Source organism: Euleptes europaea, chromosome 9 (assembly GCF_029931775.1).
Source record: "Euleptes europaea isolate rEulEur1 chromosome 9, rEulEur1.hap1, whole genome shotgun sequence".
NCBI classification, from domain to species: Eukaryota; Metazoa; Chordata; class Lepidosauria; order Squamata; family Sphaerodactylidae; genus Euleptes; species Euleptes europaea.
Window position 1 is genome coordinate 78,613,215 of NC_079320.1, and position 18,871 is coordinate 78,632,085.

An 18,871-nucleotide genomic window follows, 5' to 3' on the forward strand; every position below is an offset into this window, starting at 1 on the left:
ACATGTATGGGGATGGGGGATCTCCCACCCCACTGGGGGTATGGCAGCCCTATTCTGATCAGGTGTACTGAAGCTGGAAAATATGCACCCCCACCCTGGTCACACCAAATTGTAATGGCGCATATCGAGAGGATCCCGTGTAGCACACTCTCTTGGTATGGAAGGTAAGATCATGAGAAGAGCCTTACTGGATCAGACCAGTGGTCCATCTAATCCAGCATCCTGTCTCACACAGGGACCAACTAGTTACTCTGGAGGGCCAACAACAGGGCACAGAGGCCAAGACCTTCCCTGATGTTGACTCCTGGCACTGGGATTCAGAGGTTTGCTGCCGCTGAATGTGGAAATTCCCTTTAGTCACCATGGCCAGTAGCCATTGATAGACCTAACCTTCAGGAATCTGTCTGACCTCCTTTTAAAGCTTGTGTGTGTGTGTAAAGTGCCATCAAGTCGCAGCTGACTTATAGCGACCCCTTATGGGGTTTTCAAGGCAAGAGACTAACAGAGGTGGTTTGCCATTGCCTGCCTCTGCAAAGCAACCCTGGTATTCCTTGGTGGTCTCCCATCCAAGTACTAACCAGGGCTGACCTGCTTAGCTTCCAAGATCTGATGAGATCGGGCTACTCCATGCTGCCTTCCCTCCCTTTAAAGCTGGTAAGAGTGCCAGAAATATAATTATAGAAAACAGCTGAACTCTGCAAGGAAAGCACCCAAATAAAAACAGGAGAAAGCTTGACAAAGCTCAACCAAGTTAACAGCTGTTTGCCTGTTTCTGATTTGGCCAGCAGAGGTAGCTGTTTCTTTAGAGATACTGAGGGTTGCATTCCTAACCCTGCTGACAGACTGTTAGGGCCACAGAAGATCTGTGTGTAGAATCAGGTCACTGCTGAATTCATATAAAGCCGCAGGAAGAGGGTACATGGGCATAGGACTTGTAGCATTGGTGAATTAGAGAGGAGGACAGAACTCTTCATCCCAGCCGCTTTCCCCCCAGAGGGACTGGACATTAACCTCACTGGGGGGGAAATGTCTGGGGAGAGATGTTTGCAAGGGGCAAGGAAGAAAGCCTAGGAGGGAAAGTATTCAGCCCCCGCCCCCAGTGTATTTAAAATCCTCCCTGTGAATTTGCACAACCTTAATTGGGTCATGCCACCGTTATGCCTACAGTTTCCAGCTCTGAGTTTGGAAATACCTGGAGGTGGTGGAGCCTGAGAAGGGCAGGGTTTGGGGAGAGGAGGGACTTCAATGGGGTGTAATGCCATAGAGTCCACCTTTCAAAGTGTCCGTTTTCTCCTGGTGATCTCTCTCGCCTGGAGATCAGCTGTAATCCCTGGAGTTCTTCAGCCACCTCCTGGAAGTAGACCACCCTAGCTATGCCTTTAAAATCGGGGAGCTTTTAAACCTGTGCTTCTCAAACTTTCTTACTTCCAGGAACTCTTTCTACATAGATTTGTCTTCTCAGGGACTCCTTGGTTTGTAAGTGATTTGAGAGTGTTTTGGGGTGCACACCACTGCAAGGTGCAGACGCCACTAAGGAGCACCAAGGAAGCCGTGGTCTGGCCTGTTGGGATTCCTCATTGCCTTGGGAGAAGGCACCCGACACCCTTCTGCAGCTGCAGAAGGAAAGCCGCAATGGTAGGTCAGGGGTCTTTCAGGGAAGTCCCTCTGTCATTACCAATCATCTAAGAAAGCCTTGATAAGTTTCCAAAGATAGTTCCCCGAAATACAGCTTGTAAATAGGGTTGCCAACCTCCAGGTACCAGCTGGAGAGCTCCTGCTACTACAATTGATCTCCAGGTGATAGAGATCCATTCCCCTGGAGAAAATGGCCGCTTTGGCAATTGGATTCTATGGTATTGAAGTCCCTCCCCTCTCTAAATCCTGCCCTCCCCAGGCTCCGCCCCCAAAACCTCCCGCCGGTGGCAAAGAGGGACCTGACAACCCTACTTGAAAACCACACCAATGTTTTATTATCTTCATTGTGCAGTTTTTGACTCTGTCATGCCTCCCACGTTGTAGGCATGAAGCCTTCCTGTATTACATTCTGTCTGCAGAGACCGGGATTGAAGTGTCGCAGACAAATCTGGCACATCTCTGCGAAGAGAGGCCAGTAAGTAGATGTTTTCACAATCTCTTTCTGCTTTAAATCTTTTAAAATGTTGCCTGTCGAGCCATCTGAGCCCTGTTTCCTCCCTCCCTCTCCCCTCCCAGAATGTGGCAAAAAGGTACTTGGCTATGGACTGCGTTTGGAGATACTATAATTTTTCAGTTTATCAAAACAACGCTCCGTCGTTTGGTACGTACAATAACTTCTCAAAGATAGCATTACAGGTGGGCTCTTTGGTAATGCAAAATGGCTTTCTCCTTTGCTATAGCCAGATACTTGACAGCAAGTAGCAGGATTCTCATCAAGAGCCTCTGCCGACAGGTGGCTAATCCTAGCCACTGGTATTCGGGTCATAACTAGGTTTGCCAACTTCCAGGTGGGTCCTGGAGATCTCCCACTATTACAACTGATCTCCAGCCAACAGAGATCAGCTCCCCAGGAGAAAATGGCTACTTTGAAGGGTGGACTCCGTGGCATTGTACCCCACTGAAGCCCTTCCCTTCCCCAAACCCCACCCTCCCCAGGCTCCGCCCCCAAAATCTCCAGGTATTTCCCAACTCAGAGCTGGCAACCCTAATCAAAACCCACCTGCCTTGCTTAGCTATGAAAGGAATCTCGTCTGCAATCTTTACAGTTAGCTGGGAAGAGAGAAAAAATATAGAGTTTGGAACTGGATGGAGAAGTTTGCTGAGCATTTTAAAAATTCATCAATTCTTGTAGGTTATCTGGGCTGTGTGACCGTGGTCTTGGTATTTTCTTTCCTGACGTTTCGCCAGCAGCTCTGGCAGGCATCTTCAGAGGAGTAACACTGAAGACACTGTTACTCCTCTCTGTGTTACTCCTCTGAAGATGCCTGCCACAGCTGCTGGTGAAACGTCAGGAAAGAAAATACCAAGACCACGGTCACACAGCCCAGATAACCTACAAGAACTGATGAACTCTGACCGTAAAAGCCTTTGACAATATTTTTAAAATTGTTTTCTTTTCCAAATGCAGCTAATTTGGACTGCTTTTTCAAGAGAGAGAGAGGAGCGTTGGAGAGAGACGCTTTCACCCTTTCTTCCCCAGCTGTTTTCCCACTGAAATAGGGTAGCCAACCTCCATGTGATGGCTGGAATTCTCCTCGGATTACAATAGGGTTGCCAGGTGCCCGGTGGTGGCAGGTAAAATCCCACCAATCCACCAGGCTGCCCTCCGATAAGCTGAGGGCAATCGCCCTCCGACGCTGTAGCAACCTCCGCAGAAACTCTATGGACAATTCAATATCAAACAGGTTTATATCCAGCATATTTCTCTGCAGATTTAAACTGCTGGTTTTTATGCCGGACATAAACCTGTGTGATATCAAAGTGACCACTAGAGGAAGCAAACACGTGCAGAGCAGGACCCCCCCCCCCCCCGGGAAGAAACAGGAATTCACAAGCGAGGAAAATGAGAATGCGGTAAAGCCCTGTCTTTTGAGAGTTTTCATTAATCTACAATACATGAACCTTGCTATTTATTTCCATAGCTTATTTAAAGGTAGGAGATATCTACTACTACGGATATCAGAACCAATCCAAGGACTTCGATATTTCAGTACAAATGTATGCCCAAGCAGCAGTGGATGGAGATGCACAGGTAAGTTGCTGTTAGTTAAGACACAAAAGCAAAATTGCCCACTGCCTGCACTGATCAACAGGATGTGACGTAAGGCTTTATTGGGCCCTTGGAGGTCCAGGGTGTGGCTCTTGAACCCCTCCTAAATTTCACACAAATAGCAGCTTTACCCTTAATGAACAAAGAGGCTAATATTACATACCATAGCAAAGTATTAGATAAGTTTACATAATGGTCTATCAGAGAATTTGCAGGAGTGAAGGGGGCATGATATAGCCAGATCTCATAAGATCTCGGAAGCTGAGCCGCCGTTCTTCAGATACCCGTATCTGAAGAAGTGAGCTGTGGCTCACGAAAGCTCCTGCCCTGCCAGAAATTGTGTTAGTCTTTAAGGTGCTTCTGGACTTTTGCTCTTTTCTACTGCTACAGACAGACTAACACGGCTACCCATTGTGATCTACTAATAATATATTGTACTTTTTTTTTTTTCAGGGGTTCTTTAACTTGGCCCTTCTGCTGGAAGAAGGTTATCCCATCCCTGATCATATTTTAGATCATTTAGATATCGACAGGACCACTGATTCCAGTAATATCTCTATTCTTCAGACTCTTTACGAAAGGTGAGGCTGTTCTCTTTCATGCCTTCTGTTGCAGATAAAGTATTTGACTCTGGCTCCTGCTTCTTTATGGATAATTTTAAACTATGTTCCATTGAGAGCCGGTGTGACGTGGTGGGTGGACTGTTGGATTAGGAACCTGGGAGACTCTTGTTCAAATCCCCAGTTCTACCATGGAAACTCGCTGAGTGACCATGGGTACATTGCATACATTTTGTCTGATCTACCTCGTAGGGTTGTTGTTGTGAGAAAATGGAGGAGGGGAGAGCAATGTTCTCAGCCGCTTTGTGCCCCAGCAGGGGAGAAAGCTGGGATTTAAATAAATAAATGCACACATTGATTTCCCATTAGTTATAGACTAGACTTGAGTAATCTTGTTTTGTTCTTCTAACAAAGGAGTATTCAAGGCAATGTGCATGCTTTGTTTAAAAGCCGTATGAAAATATAACACCTAGACTCAATAAAACCAGCAACAATAAAGTCATTCCTGACACCTCATGTTATGAACCTTCCTTATTCCAAATCAGAAATTTACCTGTCTCTCTCAGTCCAACTGGTAGTAGTCCTCTGTTTTTTGCATGGGTATCAAACATAAGGTCCGAGGGCTAGATCCAGCCCCTTGAGGGCTCTTATCCAGCCAGCGAACCAGCCAAGATGGCCCCCAGTCTGGGATGGCCAGCCTGCTTTGGGCTGGCCAACTGAGGTTGCCACCTCCCCCCAATCCCGATCTGGGCTGGCAAGTCCGCTGCAGGCTCACTAGCTGAGGCAGCCACCTCTCCCAGTCCCGAGGTGTCAATGATCAAAGACTGTTAAATAAAAGAAAATACTGTAAGGCCATTTATGCATGGTCAATTTTGATGCTTGCTCAAAGCTCTTTTTTAAAATGTGACTTTAAAAATGCCTATTCACGGTCCTGACGCATAAGGAGAAATCCCACCCCCCTTCACTCACCTGCTCCTTCGTTCCTGTTTACATAGCTGTTAGCATGTGCATAGCAAACTCGCCGCTGTTATTTTGCATGGTTCCTTCAGGGGATTCTTCGCGACGGGGGTGGAGCAAACACCAAAGGTCCTGTTAAAGGGGGTCTTAAGTAATGCGAAGCAGGTATGCGCCGGCTTTGCAGTCACTTCCAGAATGACGTTTCAGCGTGAAAAATTCAAAAAAATATGCTGGGCAATTCAACCTGGAACGCGCTGCTAATTACCAAGCATAAATGGCCTAAGAGTGTTATTTTTTTAAGCGTGTTTGTATTTTAAGTAAAATATAAAGTAAAAATAATATCATTATTTAAATAATGTGTCTTCTATAAAGTTTGTGCCTCTGGCATTAAATTTTATGGTACGCATGGCCAGGCACAACCAAGTGATGTTTATGTCATATCCGGCACTTGTAACAAACGAGTTCAACACCCCTGGCCTATTGGGTTATTCTGCTGTTCCTCCCAGGAATTCAGGGCAGCCAACACGGCTCTCCCCTCCTCAATTCAGGAGTTCTGAAAGAGAATGGCTGGCCCAGGGCCAACCAGTCAGCTTCATGGCAGAGTGTGCCATCCAGGTCTTCATAGCCCTCATCCAACTGTCTAACCACAGTGCTGTACTGAAGAGGCCTAAAACAGTGGTTTTCAAACTATGTTCTGAGGAACTCTAGTCTTCCTTAGAAACTTTTGAAGGCTTTTCAATGAGAACATCCACAAAGGCAGACAAGCGTCCTTGAAAGACAGCATACCCACCACAGGGTGGGTGTCTGCACAATGGCACATCCCCTATCCAGCCCCAGTTTTCACCTCTCAGGGCACCACTTTGTCTTTCTCCACAAGTATTGATGGGAACCATTCACTCTGCACAAAAAGGAAGACACACCCTTGGTCTCTGGCCTGATGGACCCCTTAAGAAGAAGAGTTGGTTTTTATATGCGGATTTTCTCTACCTTTTAAGGAGAATCAGACCAGCTTACAAGCGCCATCCCTTGCTCTCCCCACAACAGGCATCTTGTGAGGTAGGTGGGGCTGAGAGAGCTCGAAGAGAACTGTGACTAGCCCAAGGTCATCCAGCAGGCTTCAGGTGTAGGAGTGGGGAAACCAACCCAGTTCTCCACATTAGAATCCACCGCTCATGTGGAGGAGTGGGGAATCAAACCCGGTTCTACAGATTAGAATCCACCGCTCTTAACCACTACCCCATGCTGGCTCTCACAAGAATCACAAGCCTGTGCCTAACAGCATGATGAATCCCCGTCCTCTGCATAGCTGCCAGGCTGGGTTCTGTTTCCTGTCTCCTCTAGAGAGAACCTTGATAATTGGCTTTTATATTATATGTCAGTGACTTGTGTATTGTTGTCCATAGGTGTTGGAATCATAGCAACCAAGAATCGATTAGCCCATGTATGCTAGCTTCCCTTTATCTTCACCTGAGGATTTTTTTGAAGGACGTTTTACATTCTGTTCTGGTGCGTACAAGAAGCCCATTGTCCTTTGATTGAACGCCTAGCATTTTAAGGCCGTAACTAATGCCTACTTTGCAATTGACTGCAGATTTACTTCCTGGGTGCCTTCATCATCTCTGCATTGGTGGTTAATTTTGTCATGCAGTGTTCTCCGGCTCTGCTGGGTAAGTGAATGGCATCGTCAAGCTGAAATGCACGCAAGGGGCTCAGCACTGCAGCCATGAATTAAGACACACACACACCCATACAACTGGGGTTTTTTTTTACTGTAAAAAGCCACAATGGAAGATCCATTCACGGGACTTTCCCCCCAGGGACTTATGGCAGTTTACATCATTCCCCCCTCGACCATTTATCCTTACAACAACCCTGTGAGGTTGATTAGTCTGAGAGTATCTGACCAGCCCAAGGTCACCTACTGAAATTTATGGCGATTAGACGGTTGACCCTGGATCTTCCCAAGGCCATTAACGCACGGCCGTCTTGTCCCCCTTTATAGTGAACTTGCAAAGTAAGAACCCATGGTCGGCACCCGGTTGCAGGATCGACCCACCCATTTCCAGGACTTCTGCAGGTTTTAAAAGTCCTGTATTGTCCCGATTTAAATGGGTGTTCGGCTACAGCCGCTAGAGTTGGCTGGTGCGTTTCAGAATGCCGGTAAACTCCCTTGCTGTAGCAACCACCTGGCTCCGGCTGCGGCGGCAGCAGCAGTGGTGACTCCTTTTTCCCCCTCCGACCCATGCCCCTCTCTCCTCCCCTGCCCCCGCGCCCTCCTCCACTCCCACCCTCCAGCACCAGCTGGCATTTCAGCCCACCTCAGAGCAGCCTGCAGCCTGCTGCCCAGAGCCCCACCGTCAGAGGTGAAGCGGCGGCGGCCCCTTCCGGCACCAAGGCCGCACACTTCCAGCCGCCACAGCCTCTACATGACAAAAGGTTGCTGGGTGGAGGTTTGCAGCGGCTGGAAGTGTGCAGCCCTGGCGCCAGAAGGAGCCACCGCTTCACCTCTGACGACGAGGCTCCAGGCAGCAGGCTGCTCTGAGGTGGGCTGGGTTGCTGGCTGGTGCTGAAGGGGGTGGAGGAGGGCGTGGGAGCAGGTGGGGGGAGAGGGGGAGAGAGAGGCACGGGTCCAGAGGGCGGAAGGGAGCTGCCGTCACTGCTGCAACCCCATTTGTTTGTCACTGTCCATGCGTTCAGTTTTTTGAACGCGGAGTGATAAAACGTGAGACAGGACAAGGGACAAATTCGATTACAGCCTAAGCTTTTAGCCAGGGATGTGAATTTAGATCTTTCTGGTTACCTGTTTATCCTTACAGCAACCCTGGGGGGTTGATTAGGCTAAGGGTTTCTGACCAGTCCAAGGTCACCCGCTGAGATTTATGACCATTAGAGGTTTGACCCTGGATCTCCCTAGGTTTTCAATCAGGGATGTGAACTTAGATCTTTCTGTTTACCTGTTTATCCTCACAACAACCCTGTGAGGTTGACTGGGCTGAAACTTTCTGACTGGCACATATTTAGATTTATGGTCATTAGAGGGTTGGCCCTGGATCTCCGTAGGTTTTCAACCAGGGATGTGAACTCAGATCTCCCTGTTTACCAGAGGCAAAGATAGACAGAGTACTAAAAAGGTAAAGGTAGTCCCCTGTGCAAGCACCGGATCATTACTAACCCATGGGGTGACGTCACATCCTGACGTTTACTAGGCAGACTATGTTTACAGGGTGGTTTGCCATTGCTTTCCCCAGTCATCTTTCCTTTACCCCCAGCAAGCTGGGTACTCATTTTACCGACCTCAGAAGGATGGAAGGCTGAGTCAACCTTGAGCCAGCTACCTGAAACCGACTTCCGTCAGGATCGAACTCAGGTCGTGAGCAGAGCTTTTGACTGCAGTACTGAAGTTTACCACTCTGCACCACGGGGCTCTAGACAGAGTATTACCGTAGGGATGGCTAAACCAGGAGGGTTAGCTTCTCACAGGGGATGCATGTAAGATCAGGGCTTAATATTGTTCCCTGAAAAATCTGCTTTTGTAACATCCAGCCTGATGAAGAGTTCTGGGGAGCTCAAAACCTTTCACAGTGTTTTGTGTCAATTTGGTCAGTCCTAATAAAAGGTATTACATTAATATATTTCTTGTTTTTGAATCAGGAATAGCCATGGATTAATAGTACAGTATATTCTGTGCAGGTCAGCCCTGGTTAGTATTTGGATGGGAGACCACCAAGGAATACCAGGGTTGCTGTGCAGAGGAAGGCACTGGCAAACCACCTCTGTTAGTCTCTTGCCATGAAAACCCCAAAAGGGGTCGCCATAAGTCGGCTGCGACTTGAAGGCACTTTACACACTCACATATTCTGTGCATACAGAAAATCCCATGATTAACCCACTTCACACAGCGCATGGTTCAGTTGTGGAACTTCCTACCCCAGTATGTGGTGATGGCTGCCAACTTGGAAAGCTTTAAGAGGGGAGTGGGCATGTTCATGGAGGATAGGGCTATCCATGGCTACTAGTCAAAATGGAGACTAGTCATGATGCATACCTATTCTCTCTCCAGCATCAGAGAAGCATGCCTGTTATATCAGGTGCTGTGGAGCACAGGCAGGACAATGCTGCTGCAGTCGTCTTGCTTGTGGGCTTCCTAGAGGCACCTGGTTGGCCACTGTGTGAACAGACTGCTGGACTTGATGGGCCTTGGTCTGATCCAGCAGGGCTTTTCTTATGTTCTTTGGTTCTCAGTATCAGGACTGAAACTACCCTACAGGGATGTTGTTCCTGGTCCCAACACCTGGAACCCTAAGCAACCTCCCCAAAACCTGGCAAAGCCGCCAAATCACTTCCTTGCGAGTTCCAAAATTATTTCTGCCCACACAGGAACCAAACCAGATATTATACAGAGAAATTTAATGTCTAAAGATTTTAAAACCCAAATAATTAAAATTCCAGTACAATCACTGTTAGGTCCAAGAGTGATAAAATACCAAAGCTAACTACATAACACATAGAATACTCGCAGTGAAGATGGTATATCTTCTGTGAACAATCTGATAATAGTGAGCAGAAAAACAATCCAATTTATGGGACAATATAGCATACTAGTTTAAGGATCAGGTACAGGCATCAGGTAGGCAGGCAAAGGGACAAACAGGAAAGAGAGAAAGAGAGCCCACTCTAAACCCCTATACCCAATTATAGAGTTTTGCCTACAACATAAGATGATACACTTCAACCAATTAGATCCTTCCCCCTTAGGAATCTTCTAGAAGAGATTGCACCTACTCCTTTCCCCCCCGCTTCCAAATTGCATCATACAATTGCATCATACTCAGGGGCTCCAATGAATAGATCTTGGAGAAACACTTCCAATCAGAATAGGTTAGTCTGTCAGTAGCCATAGAAAAGAGCAAGAGTCCAGTAGCACCTTAAAGACTAACAAAATTTCTGGCAGGGTATGAGCTTTTGTGAGACACAGCTCACTTCTTCAGATATCTGAAGAAGTGATCTGTGGCTCACAAAAGCTGATACCCTGCCAGAAATCTTGTTAATTAGAATAGGCAATGCTAAGTGGCCTGATCTGGTAGAAGGAAGTTTCATACATTCATCTCTTTTTCAAATTGCCTAAATCTGAAATGCCACAGTGTTTTGTGTGCTTGCTGCTACTAAGCATTTTTCTGGAATTTACTCTGTATACCGTTTCGGAATCTCTCACTCAAATCCTTGAAGCAAAAAAGATAGGATTACAGCAGCTTTTCTAGTTTTTTTAAAAAAATTGTATAGTTTCTTCAACTGATATTATCATTGCCTTTTAACAAGACTTGTAGTTAGCATTCTTTTTTTTGAGCGTAGGAAGTCTGAATGTTGTCAATAACTGGTTTCAACCTGTTTACAGCCATAGTCAACTAAAGCATCCCATTGCATTAAATAAAAAAAAGGATCTTTAGTAGAATATTAACATGGCAAGATAGTGGGTAGCAAGAACAAATAATTTCGTTTACAACTCTCCAGCTTCTTGTCTTCTGGCATGGGCTAATTGTTTTATGGTGCCATTTTAAGGTCACATACCTTGAAGGGAACTCCTTTCAGATTGATGGATCTTGATTTGGAACTGTACACAAAAATGAAACACGGAGACAAGGAGCTCAGTGTCTTCCGCATCTCACTTCGCAAGTTAGCAACCATGTGGCAATTTAAAACCTTCTGTAGAGATTAAATGAAACTGGCATGCCTAGAGAGGCAATTGTGAGTGGATTCATTTTTAAGCAACACTTAGGCCAGAATCCGCTACCGTAGCCTGTTGTTTCCAACAGGAATCACAACTACAGCCCGGAAAGGACTTCTGAGAAAGTTACAAAATCCATGTGATTCCTTTTATTAGGGCCCACCAAAAAGGTGAGGGTTGCCAGCGCCGGGTTGGGAAATATCAGATGTTTGGGAAATACCAGGAGCCTGAGGAGGACAAGATTTAGGAGAGGGGGGGGGGGGACTTCAATGGGGTATAATGCTAAAGAGTCCACTTTCCAAAGTGGCCATTTTCTCCAGGTGAACTAATCTCCATTGCCTGGAGATCAGCTGTAATCCCAGGAGATCTCTAGCCACCACCCAGAGGTTAGCAGCCTTACAAAGAGCACAAAACATTGTGCAAGCTTTCGAGCTTCTCAGAACTCTTCATCAGGCTAGATATTACAAACATTAAGGAACAAAGGAGGGAAAAAAACAGGTGTTCCAGGTCAGGATCTAAAGACTTGTTAGCCTTTGGTGTTGGATGCTGAGATGCTCACAGACACTAGTTTGATTGCTGCGGGCAGTTCAATAACAGCAGTTTACATTCTGGAAAGAAGAAACAAACAACAGAGGGTAATCTCATTGGAAAAAGTAGGGCCCAACAAGGTCCAAATGTCACTCAGAATCCCTTGCACAGTTCTCTTTAAGATTAGACCAAAGATCTTTCTCATTATAAGGCAGTTTAATGTGTTCATAGGACACCTCTGTAAACCAAGTGGGAGCTTAAGACAAATTACAGGGAGAGAAAAAATTGCAAAATCACCACCACCGCCGTCACCCCTAGCGTATCTGTGAGGCCGCCTCTCCCCTTATGCACCACCATGACAGCTTTGCTCACTGGGGCAAGGTCTTCTGCAGGGGCCAACCTGCAAATGGACAAAATCAACACATACCTTCTCCATTGTGGCCCCCGCCTGATGGAACGGCCTGCCTGAGGAGGTCAGGAAGGCTCCCGCTCTCCTGGCTTTCCACAAACTATGCAAAACTGAATTATTCAAGAGAACTATTCTATGCATGCAATAGAATTGTACTGTACTAAATTGTAGTGAACTAAAGTTACTTAGATAGTTTATTAGGGACTGTGGTCTATCCTACTGTGTTCAGCTTACTGAAACTAGGATCCTACTGTGTAATTTTTGTATCATTTAATGTGTCACGTTACACTTCAGTTATGTTTTTGGATGTCTGATTGGTTCTACAACCCTAATACTATTGCATTTTTCGTTGAATACCCCATCCTGTCTATTGTATTGACTCACGCCGTGTAATCTATCTTGAGTCCAAGTGAGAAAGGCAGACTATAAATTACATAAATTAAAAAAAAATCATGGGGTGCCTAAATTCAGGGGCCAAGTGCATAGCTTTCAGGATTCTACCATTCTAGTACAGGTGAGAGGACCATGGCAACCAGAAGAGAGGGGATAGGATGTAAGCATCTTTCCCTTCCTGGTAACTGAGGCCCTTTCATGGCCTGCTGAGAGAAAGAGGAATGCTAGAGAGCGCCACATCCCTGGACAAAGGAGCCAGACACTCTTGTATGCACAGAATTCATTGTCAGAGACTGCGCACACTGGACTGGATCCCTGTGCTCACCTTTCCCCTCCCCCATGCTTTTATTTAATCTTATTACAATCTAGGTGTGTGTGTGTGTGTGTGTGGGGGTGTTTCTGACTGCTTGCTGGCCCTACCGTAGACTACATGCTACTGGGCACGCCATCCTGTACATCTTGTGGATGTTTTATGGACTATGTTGGGGCATGTTTCTATATTTTTATAGAGTTTTTAACATGATTTTATTGCAGTTTTAACATATTTGTTGGCGCTTAACTGATGTTATATAAGCCGCCCTGAGCCCGGCTCTGCTGGGTAGGGCGGGATATAAAATTGAAAAATAAATAAATATTCTACCAGATGGTGGCTGTAACCAACCTTGACTATACCAGTCACCTAGTTAGGGCATGGAGGATTGAAGCTAGAGGCTCCCCTTTTTAGGGTTGTCAACTCCAAGCTAGGAAATTCCTGTTGATTGCAGGTGGAGAGGGTGGGGTTTGGTGAGATGAGGGACCTCAGTGGTATATAGAGTCCATCCTCCAAAATGGCCATTTTCTCCAGGGGGACTGATCAGTGTACTCTAGAGATCAGTTTCAGGTGATCTACAGGCCCCCAACTGGAGGTTGGCAACCCTGTGCCTTTCTCCCTGCACAGATGACAACTGGTGTTAGAACAGATTACCAGACTGGAGGATCTTTGGATCAAGGGTTTGGATGCTGGTGCTGTCTTTGAATAATAAGCTCTTTAAAATACCAGTCCTCGTTCATATCCAGATATTGACTTTATATTATTGTGCTTTCTAGCAGTTTCTCAGGCCCCAACGTTATTATCGCCTGAAGAAACTCCAGTTGAATATTCTTCCACAGAAGAAAATACAGACGAGACCAGCTCAGCCAAGCCAGAAGAGTCTACTGCTACAAATAATTCAGAAGAGAATGGCTTAGGTCCTCAGCACGTGCACTCCAGCAGCTGAAAATGTTGTTTCCCCAGTAAGCAGTGTTGTGATGGCATCTGAAGACAAAACTGTCCCTCCTTTTTGGTCAACGGCAAAAGGCCCCCTGATTTTTTCCCATGGTGCTGGAGGAAAAGATTCAGATTTCACTGTAGAAACAGACTCTAATGCTGATGAAGTGCTCCATGCCCCACAATCTCGTTTGATCGAGTTTGGAACAGCCTCGATGGTTTCATCCAAAGTTTATTTACCGAGACGAAAGACTGATTCTGGGAAGAAGGGCCTTTAAACATAGAAGTCTCCTTCAGAAATCAAGATAATTTATTTTCAGATTCAGAAACTGTGTAGAGGTGAAATTAATCAGTGGGGAAAGGGATTTCTGTTCTGTTTAAAAGGGATCAGGGTTTTCCCCTCATTAACTTAGCTAGCTTGGACATATCAGGGCTTACCTAGACAATCAATCAACAAATTAGCCAACCTCGTTTTAGCTTTTGTTGGGGATACCAAGAACAACTGTGGTTTCCAAAGCAATAGCATCACATCTATTACACATGTAAGAGATGGATGGTAACTGTGCCACAACAACACCGTCTTCCCTGTGTTTTGGAAAATTACGAAAGGCAGGTGTTTAAAACACTATTGAGGAAGAAAGGAATTCTTTATTCAGGGAACTAAAGGAAACACTGAAAATAATAATCACAGTATGCATAGAATGGCTGAGCATTGCTTCTGGGGAAAGAGGCAACAGTGCTCATTTTTACAGTTTTTAAAGGGTATTCTTGTGCTTCAGCAAGAATTAGTATTCTTACGCTTCAGCAGCAAGATAATCCAAGCACTTTTTACAATTTCAGTTTAAAAGGTCTGAAAATTGAGGGGAAAGTTACATCAGTCACCAGAAATCATATCAGAAAGCAACATCTTGTTGGTATTCTGGCACTGTTGTAAAAAAGAATCCCATAAAGCTCTCGTAGCTGTAGAAATACTAGCTGGTCCTTTCTTGGAGGTAAAATATTGTTGGTTGCCTGCTAAGTTGTCTCTACCAGGGGTGTGCTGTTGAGGCTGTTGGGAAAACTTGTGTGTATCCCTGGGAACACATATGAGCCTAACTGGGCATTGTACACACAGGAATTGAGGAGTACCCACAACTCACATCTGATTGTGTAACATCTGACACAGGGTGGGGACGTGGGCCCAACTTGTGTGAAAAGGACCTTAAATGCCATGAAACAGTACCGAGATGGAGTCGAAGGGATCAACTTGTCACTCATTCAAAGCACTTTGAATCAATACCACGTAAATGCTCCAGGAAAAGGAGAAGACATTCTGAGAGTTCACGTGTCGATGCCTGAGCTCTTGTGTCACAATACTTCTGCTGATATCCCCTGCTATGCAAAATGAGTTTTGGTCGTCAAATGTACTTCTCTTGTTCCGCTTTATATACAATAGTAAACAAAATTATTTTTCTATCGGTATAAATGTGCTGTCTAATCTGAATCTGTTTTTTCCCTGGTTTATCTTTTCTCGGTCAACTTTTCACCCTGATTCTTGCTGTTGGAACCGATTTTATCTTTACGCGAGGGCATGTGATAAGAAAATAATAAGAAAACAATTAAGTTGCCTAGGGACAGGAAAAAATAGAGAAAGATTTATAGAAACAGATTTATATGGCAAGCAGCATCCGCTCCTCATTCCTTGCTCTAGAAAAGACCGTAGCTGTGTGCATGCTAAGTTCTGTTGAGTCACTTCCAACTCATGGCAACCGTCCAAATGACTTCCAAAGCATCCTGTCATTAACAGCCTTACTCAGGCCTTGCAAACTGAGAGCTGTGGCTTCCCTTAATTGAGTCAATCCATCTTGGGTCTTCCTCTTTTCCTGCTGTCTTCTTTTCCTAGCATGATTGTCTTTTCTAGTGACTCTTGTCTTCTCATAATGTGACCAAATTACGATAACCTCAGTTTAGTCATTTTAGCTTCTAGGGAGAGTTCAGGCCTGATTTGATCTACAACCCACTTGTCTTTTTGGTGGTCCACAGTATCCGTAAAACTCTCCTCCAACACCACGTTTCAATGAATCTACTTTCTTCCTGTCAGCTTTCTACATTGTCCAGGTTTCACACCTAAGAGAGCTGTGACTAGCCCAAGGTTACCCAGCAGACTTCATGTGGAGGAGTGGGGAAACCAACCCAGTTCACCAGATTAGAGTCTGCCACTCATGTGGAGGAATGGGGAATCAAACCTGGTTCTCCAGATTAGAGTCCACTGCTCCTAACCACCGCTGTTTACTACACCATGCTGGCTCTCTCCTGTCTCTTCCCAGGAACCCTGCTGTTTTTAACAAAGCCAGTGGTGGTGTGGTGTGTGAGGATGATTAACTGCTCCACCTCCTAGGAAGAGGCAAAGCAAGGAGGGTGTTGGGAAGACTGGAGGCTGGCAGATGGGCAGATAAGATGTTGCTGCAAATACCCAAAATCCACCACCTGAGATAACCTCCTAAATTGGCATAATTAGAGAACCAGCCCTGGGGTTTAGGGTTGCCAGCCTCCAGGTGGGACCTGGGAATCCCCTGGAAGTACAGCTCATCTCCAGACTACAGAGATCAGTTTCCCTGGAGGAAATGGTTGCTTTGGAGGGAAGAATCTGTGGCATTGTACCCCACTGAGGTCCCTGTTTTCCACAGGCTCCATCCCCAAATCTCAAGGAGTTTCCCAACCTGGATCTGGCAACCCTACCTTCCCCATTCCCCACTGGCAACCCTACTGGTCCCCCATTCCATTTTCCAGACACTAGGCTGAGGACTAGGAATGTATTTCGATTAGGGCTCCCAAACTCAGGATGGGGGGCTTGGAGTTTTCCTGCAGTTTTCTTGGAGAAAATGGCAGCTTTGGAGGGCCGACTGTGTGGTATACTATAGAGACTATAGAGAAATTTTCCCTTCCCTTGGGAAGGTACTGCTTCCAAATCTACAAGAATTTCCCAAGCCACAATGGTCGGCCCTAATTTTGTTACACAAGCCGAGAACCTCCTCTTTGTTTCACTTCATATTAAAACCAGCACTACCTAACAGGAAGAGTTTTAGTTACAGAGCTTGTTACGAGTGTAGCAATATGGGAAAAACTGATTATATTGTAGTTCCTGGGAGAAGCCAGGGACCAGGTAAGTGTATCATCAGCTGGTGTCTGAGGAGAAGGAGAGAAAGCCAAGGCTGAGTGAGCCCTGTAAAATAGTTATCACGAAGTTTAAAGTTTGTTAACAGACTGAGTCTTTGAATATACAGAAATAACTAGAATCATAGAATCATAGAGTTGGAAGGGACCACCAGGGTCATCTAGTCCAACCCCCTGCACAATGCAGGAAATTTACAACTACCCGCACACCCCCAGTGATCCCCCCACTACATGCCCAGAAAATGACCAAGACAGGTCCCCCCTCTCTTCTGGCAGGAGGTTTTTTGGGCAGAGCCGAGGCGGGGATCATGTGTGCACAGCTGTGCTGATGTGATTACAGCATTTCCGGTTTACACCCGGAAGCGCCACATTGCGACGGGCCGCTTTACGGCCCGTCGCAATGTGGCGCTTCCGGGTGTAAACAGGAAGTGATGTAATTGTGTCAGTGTGGCCACGCGCATGATCCCTGCTCCTGAGCTGGCCCATGGATTGGCGGGCCAATCCAAGCGACCTGTCGACCCTAGAAATAACACACTTTGAAACATGGTGGCAGTGGTGACTGAATCCTAGATACAAGGCCATCAACAATCAGTTAGTAGAACTGAAAATTAAAAAAGGGGAGAAAAATGGGGGAAAGAGAGAGAGGGGAAATGGAGGGTCTGAAACCACTGGGAATGTTGAACTCCAAGCCTTGAACTTAGCCCAGGCATGGAAGATCAGAGGAGTTTAATTTGTATGTGGCCATTGCAATGGCAGATAAGGGGCACCCATGCAAGTGAAACGGTTTTCACACTTAACTGGAGAAAAAGAGAGGGAAATAGTTGAGACATTGTGTGCAAACATTCCCCAAGTACAGCATAGTCTGAATACAATATTGGCCTGTTTTGATGCCCATCGCAACCCCGGAAAGAATGAATAAGGCTGCCAGGTCCCTCTTCGCAACCGGCGTGAGATTTGGGGGGGGGCGGAGCCTGAAGAAGGCGGGGTTTGGGGAGGGGAGGGACTTCAATGCCATAGAGTTCAATTGCCAACGTGGCCATTTTTCTCCAGGTGATCTGATCTACATCGGCTGGAGATCAGTTGAATTAGCAGATCTCCTGCTACTACCTGGCAGTTGGCAACCCCAAGAATGAAACAGTAGAAAGGTACAATTTTTAAAAACCTGGAATCAAGCAATGGGGGAAGGCATTGTTGAGGACGGCACAAATTTGAAAATGCCAGCAGCCAGCTGCAGCTTTGGAGCAAATAATGACTCACTGGTGATGACTGATAAGAGACAGGATAGTGGGTGGAATTCAGGACACATGAGTACAAGAGAGAGAGCAGAGGGAAGCTGATTTGTCCTTAGAGAAAAGTCCGGACATATGCAGGAGTGTTGAGTTGTCTAAATACAGGACTAGAACCCTGGAGGGACAGATAATGGGGGCCAGTACATAAAGTCCAACAAAGAGAGAGGGAGAAACCAAACACAAGAACAAACTGTCTCTGGATACTATCTATGTCTCTCTTCTTCACTATCAAGTATGTTAAGTAAAGTTACGGTCCCCTGTGCAAGCACCGGGTCATTCCTGACCCATGGGGTGGTGGCACATCCCGACGTTTCCTAGGCAGACTATGTTTGCGGGGTGGTTTGCCAGTGCCTTCCCCAGTCCTCTTCCCTTTACCCCCAGCAAGCTGGGTACTCATTTGACCGACCTCGGAAGGATGGAAGGCGGAGTCGACCTCAAGTATGTTAGTTCCTGAATAAAGCTTTAGCTACACTTTAATCCGGTTGTGCACCTTTGCTGTGTACATTACTCTGCAAACAATCAGCAATATTTTTAAAAAGACAAAGACTCTAAAAGACAAAATGGGAGAAAAGTAAATCCGGTGATTTACGAGAGACAGACAGCAAAAAATAGGGATTGTATGTGGTAAATAATGGGAGCATAGGATAGATGCCTCATCGACACTGAAACTCAGTGAAAATTATCGATTTCATAATAGGAAAATCTACCCTGTGGAACCTACACCTAGAATAGATGTTCCACTTTGAGCAAAACTGGATATTTAAATAAACCATTTCCTCATTTTTTGCCCAATGGTATTATTGCTTGCTTTCTCAACTTGAGTCCATTTAAACTATTATTTGCAAAGTGTATGTTCCCTTTTTTCTTTC

At 45.8% G+C, this 18,871-nt stretch overlaps 1 protein-coding gene across 1 annotated transcript in view; it reads left to right on the forward strand.

The window, feature by feature from the left end:
* The window catches only part of SEL1L3 (SEL1L family member 3), a 60,109-nt gene extending 46,539 nt beyond the window's left edge, over window positions 1–13,570 (forward strand). The window contains exons 17-23 of the mRNA XM_056855104.1: window positions 2,020–2,110; window positions 2,212–2,296; window positions 3,618–3,727; window positions 4,199–4,326; window positions 6,666–6,768; window positions 6,854–6,929; window positions 13,401–13,570. Coding sequence (XP_056711082.1) covers window positions 2,020–2,110; window positions 2,212–2,296; window positions 3,618–3,727; window positions 4,199–4,326; window positions 6,666–6,768; window positions 6,854–6,929; window positions 13,401–13,570 — 763 coding nt within the window. The remainder of the gene's footprint in view (window positions 1–2,019; window positions 2,111–2,211; window positions 2,297–3,617; window positions 3,728–4,198; window positions 4,327–6,665; window positions 6,769–6,853; window positions 6,930–13,400) is intronic.
* The last annotated feature ends 5,301 nt before the right edge of the window (window positions 13,571–18,871 follow it).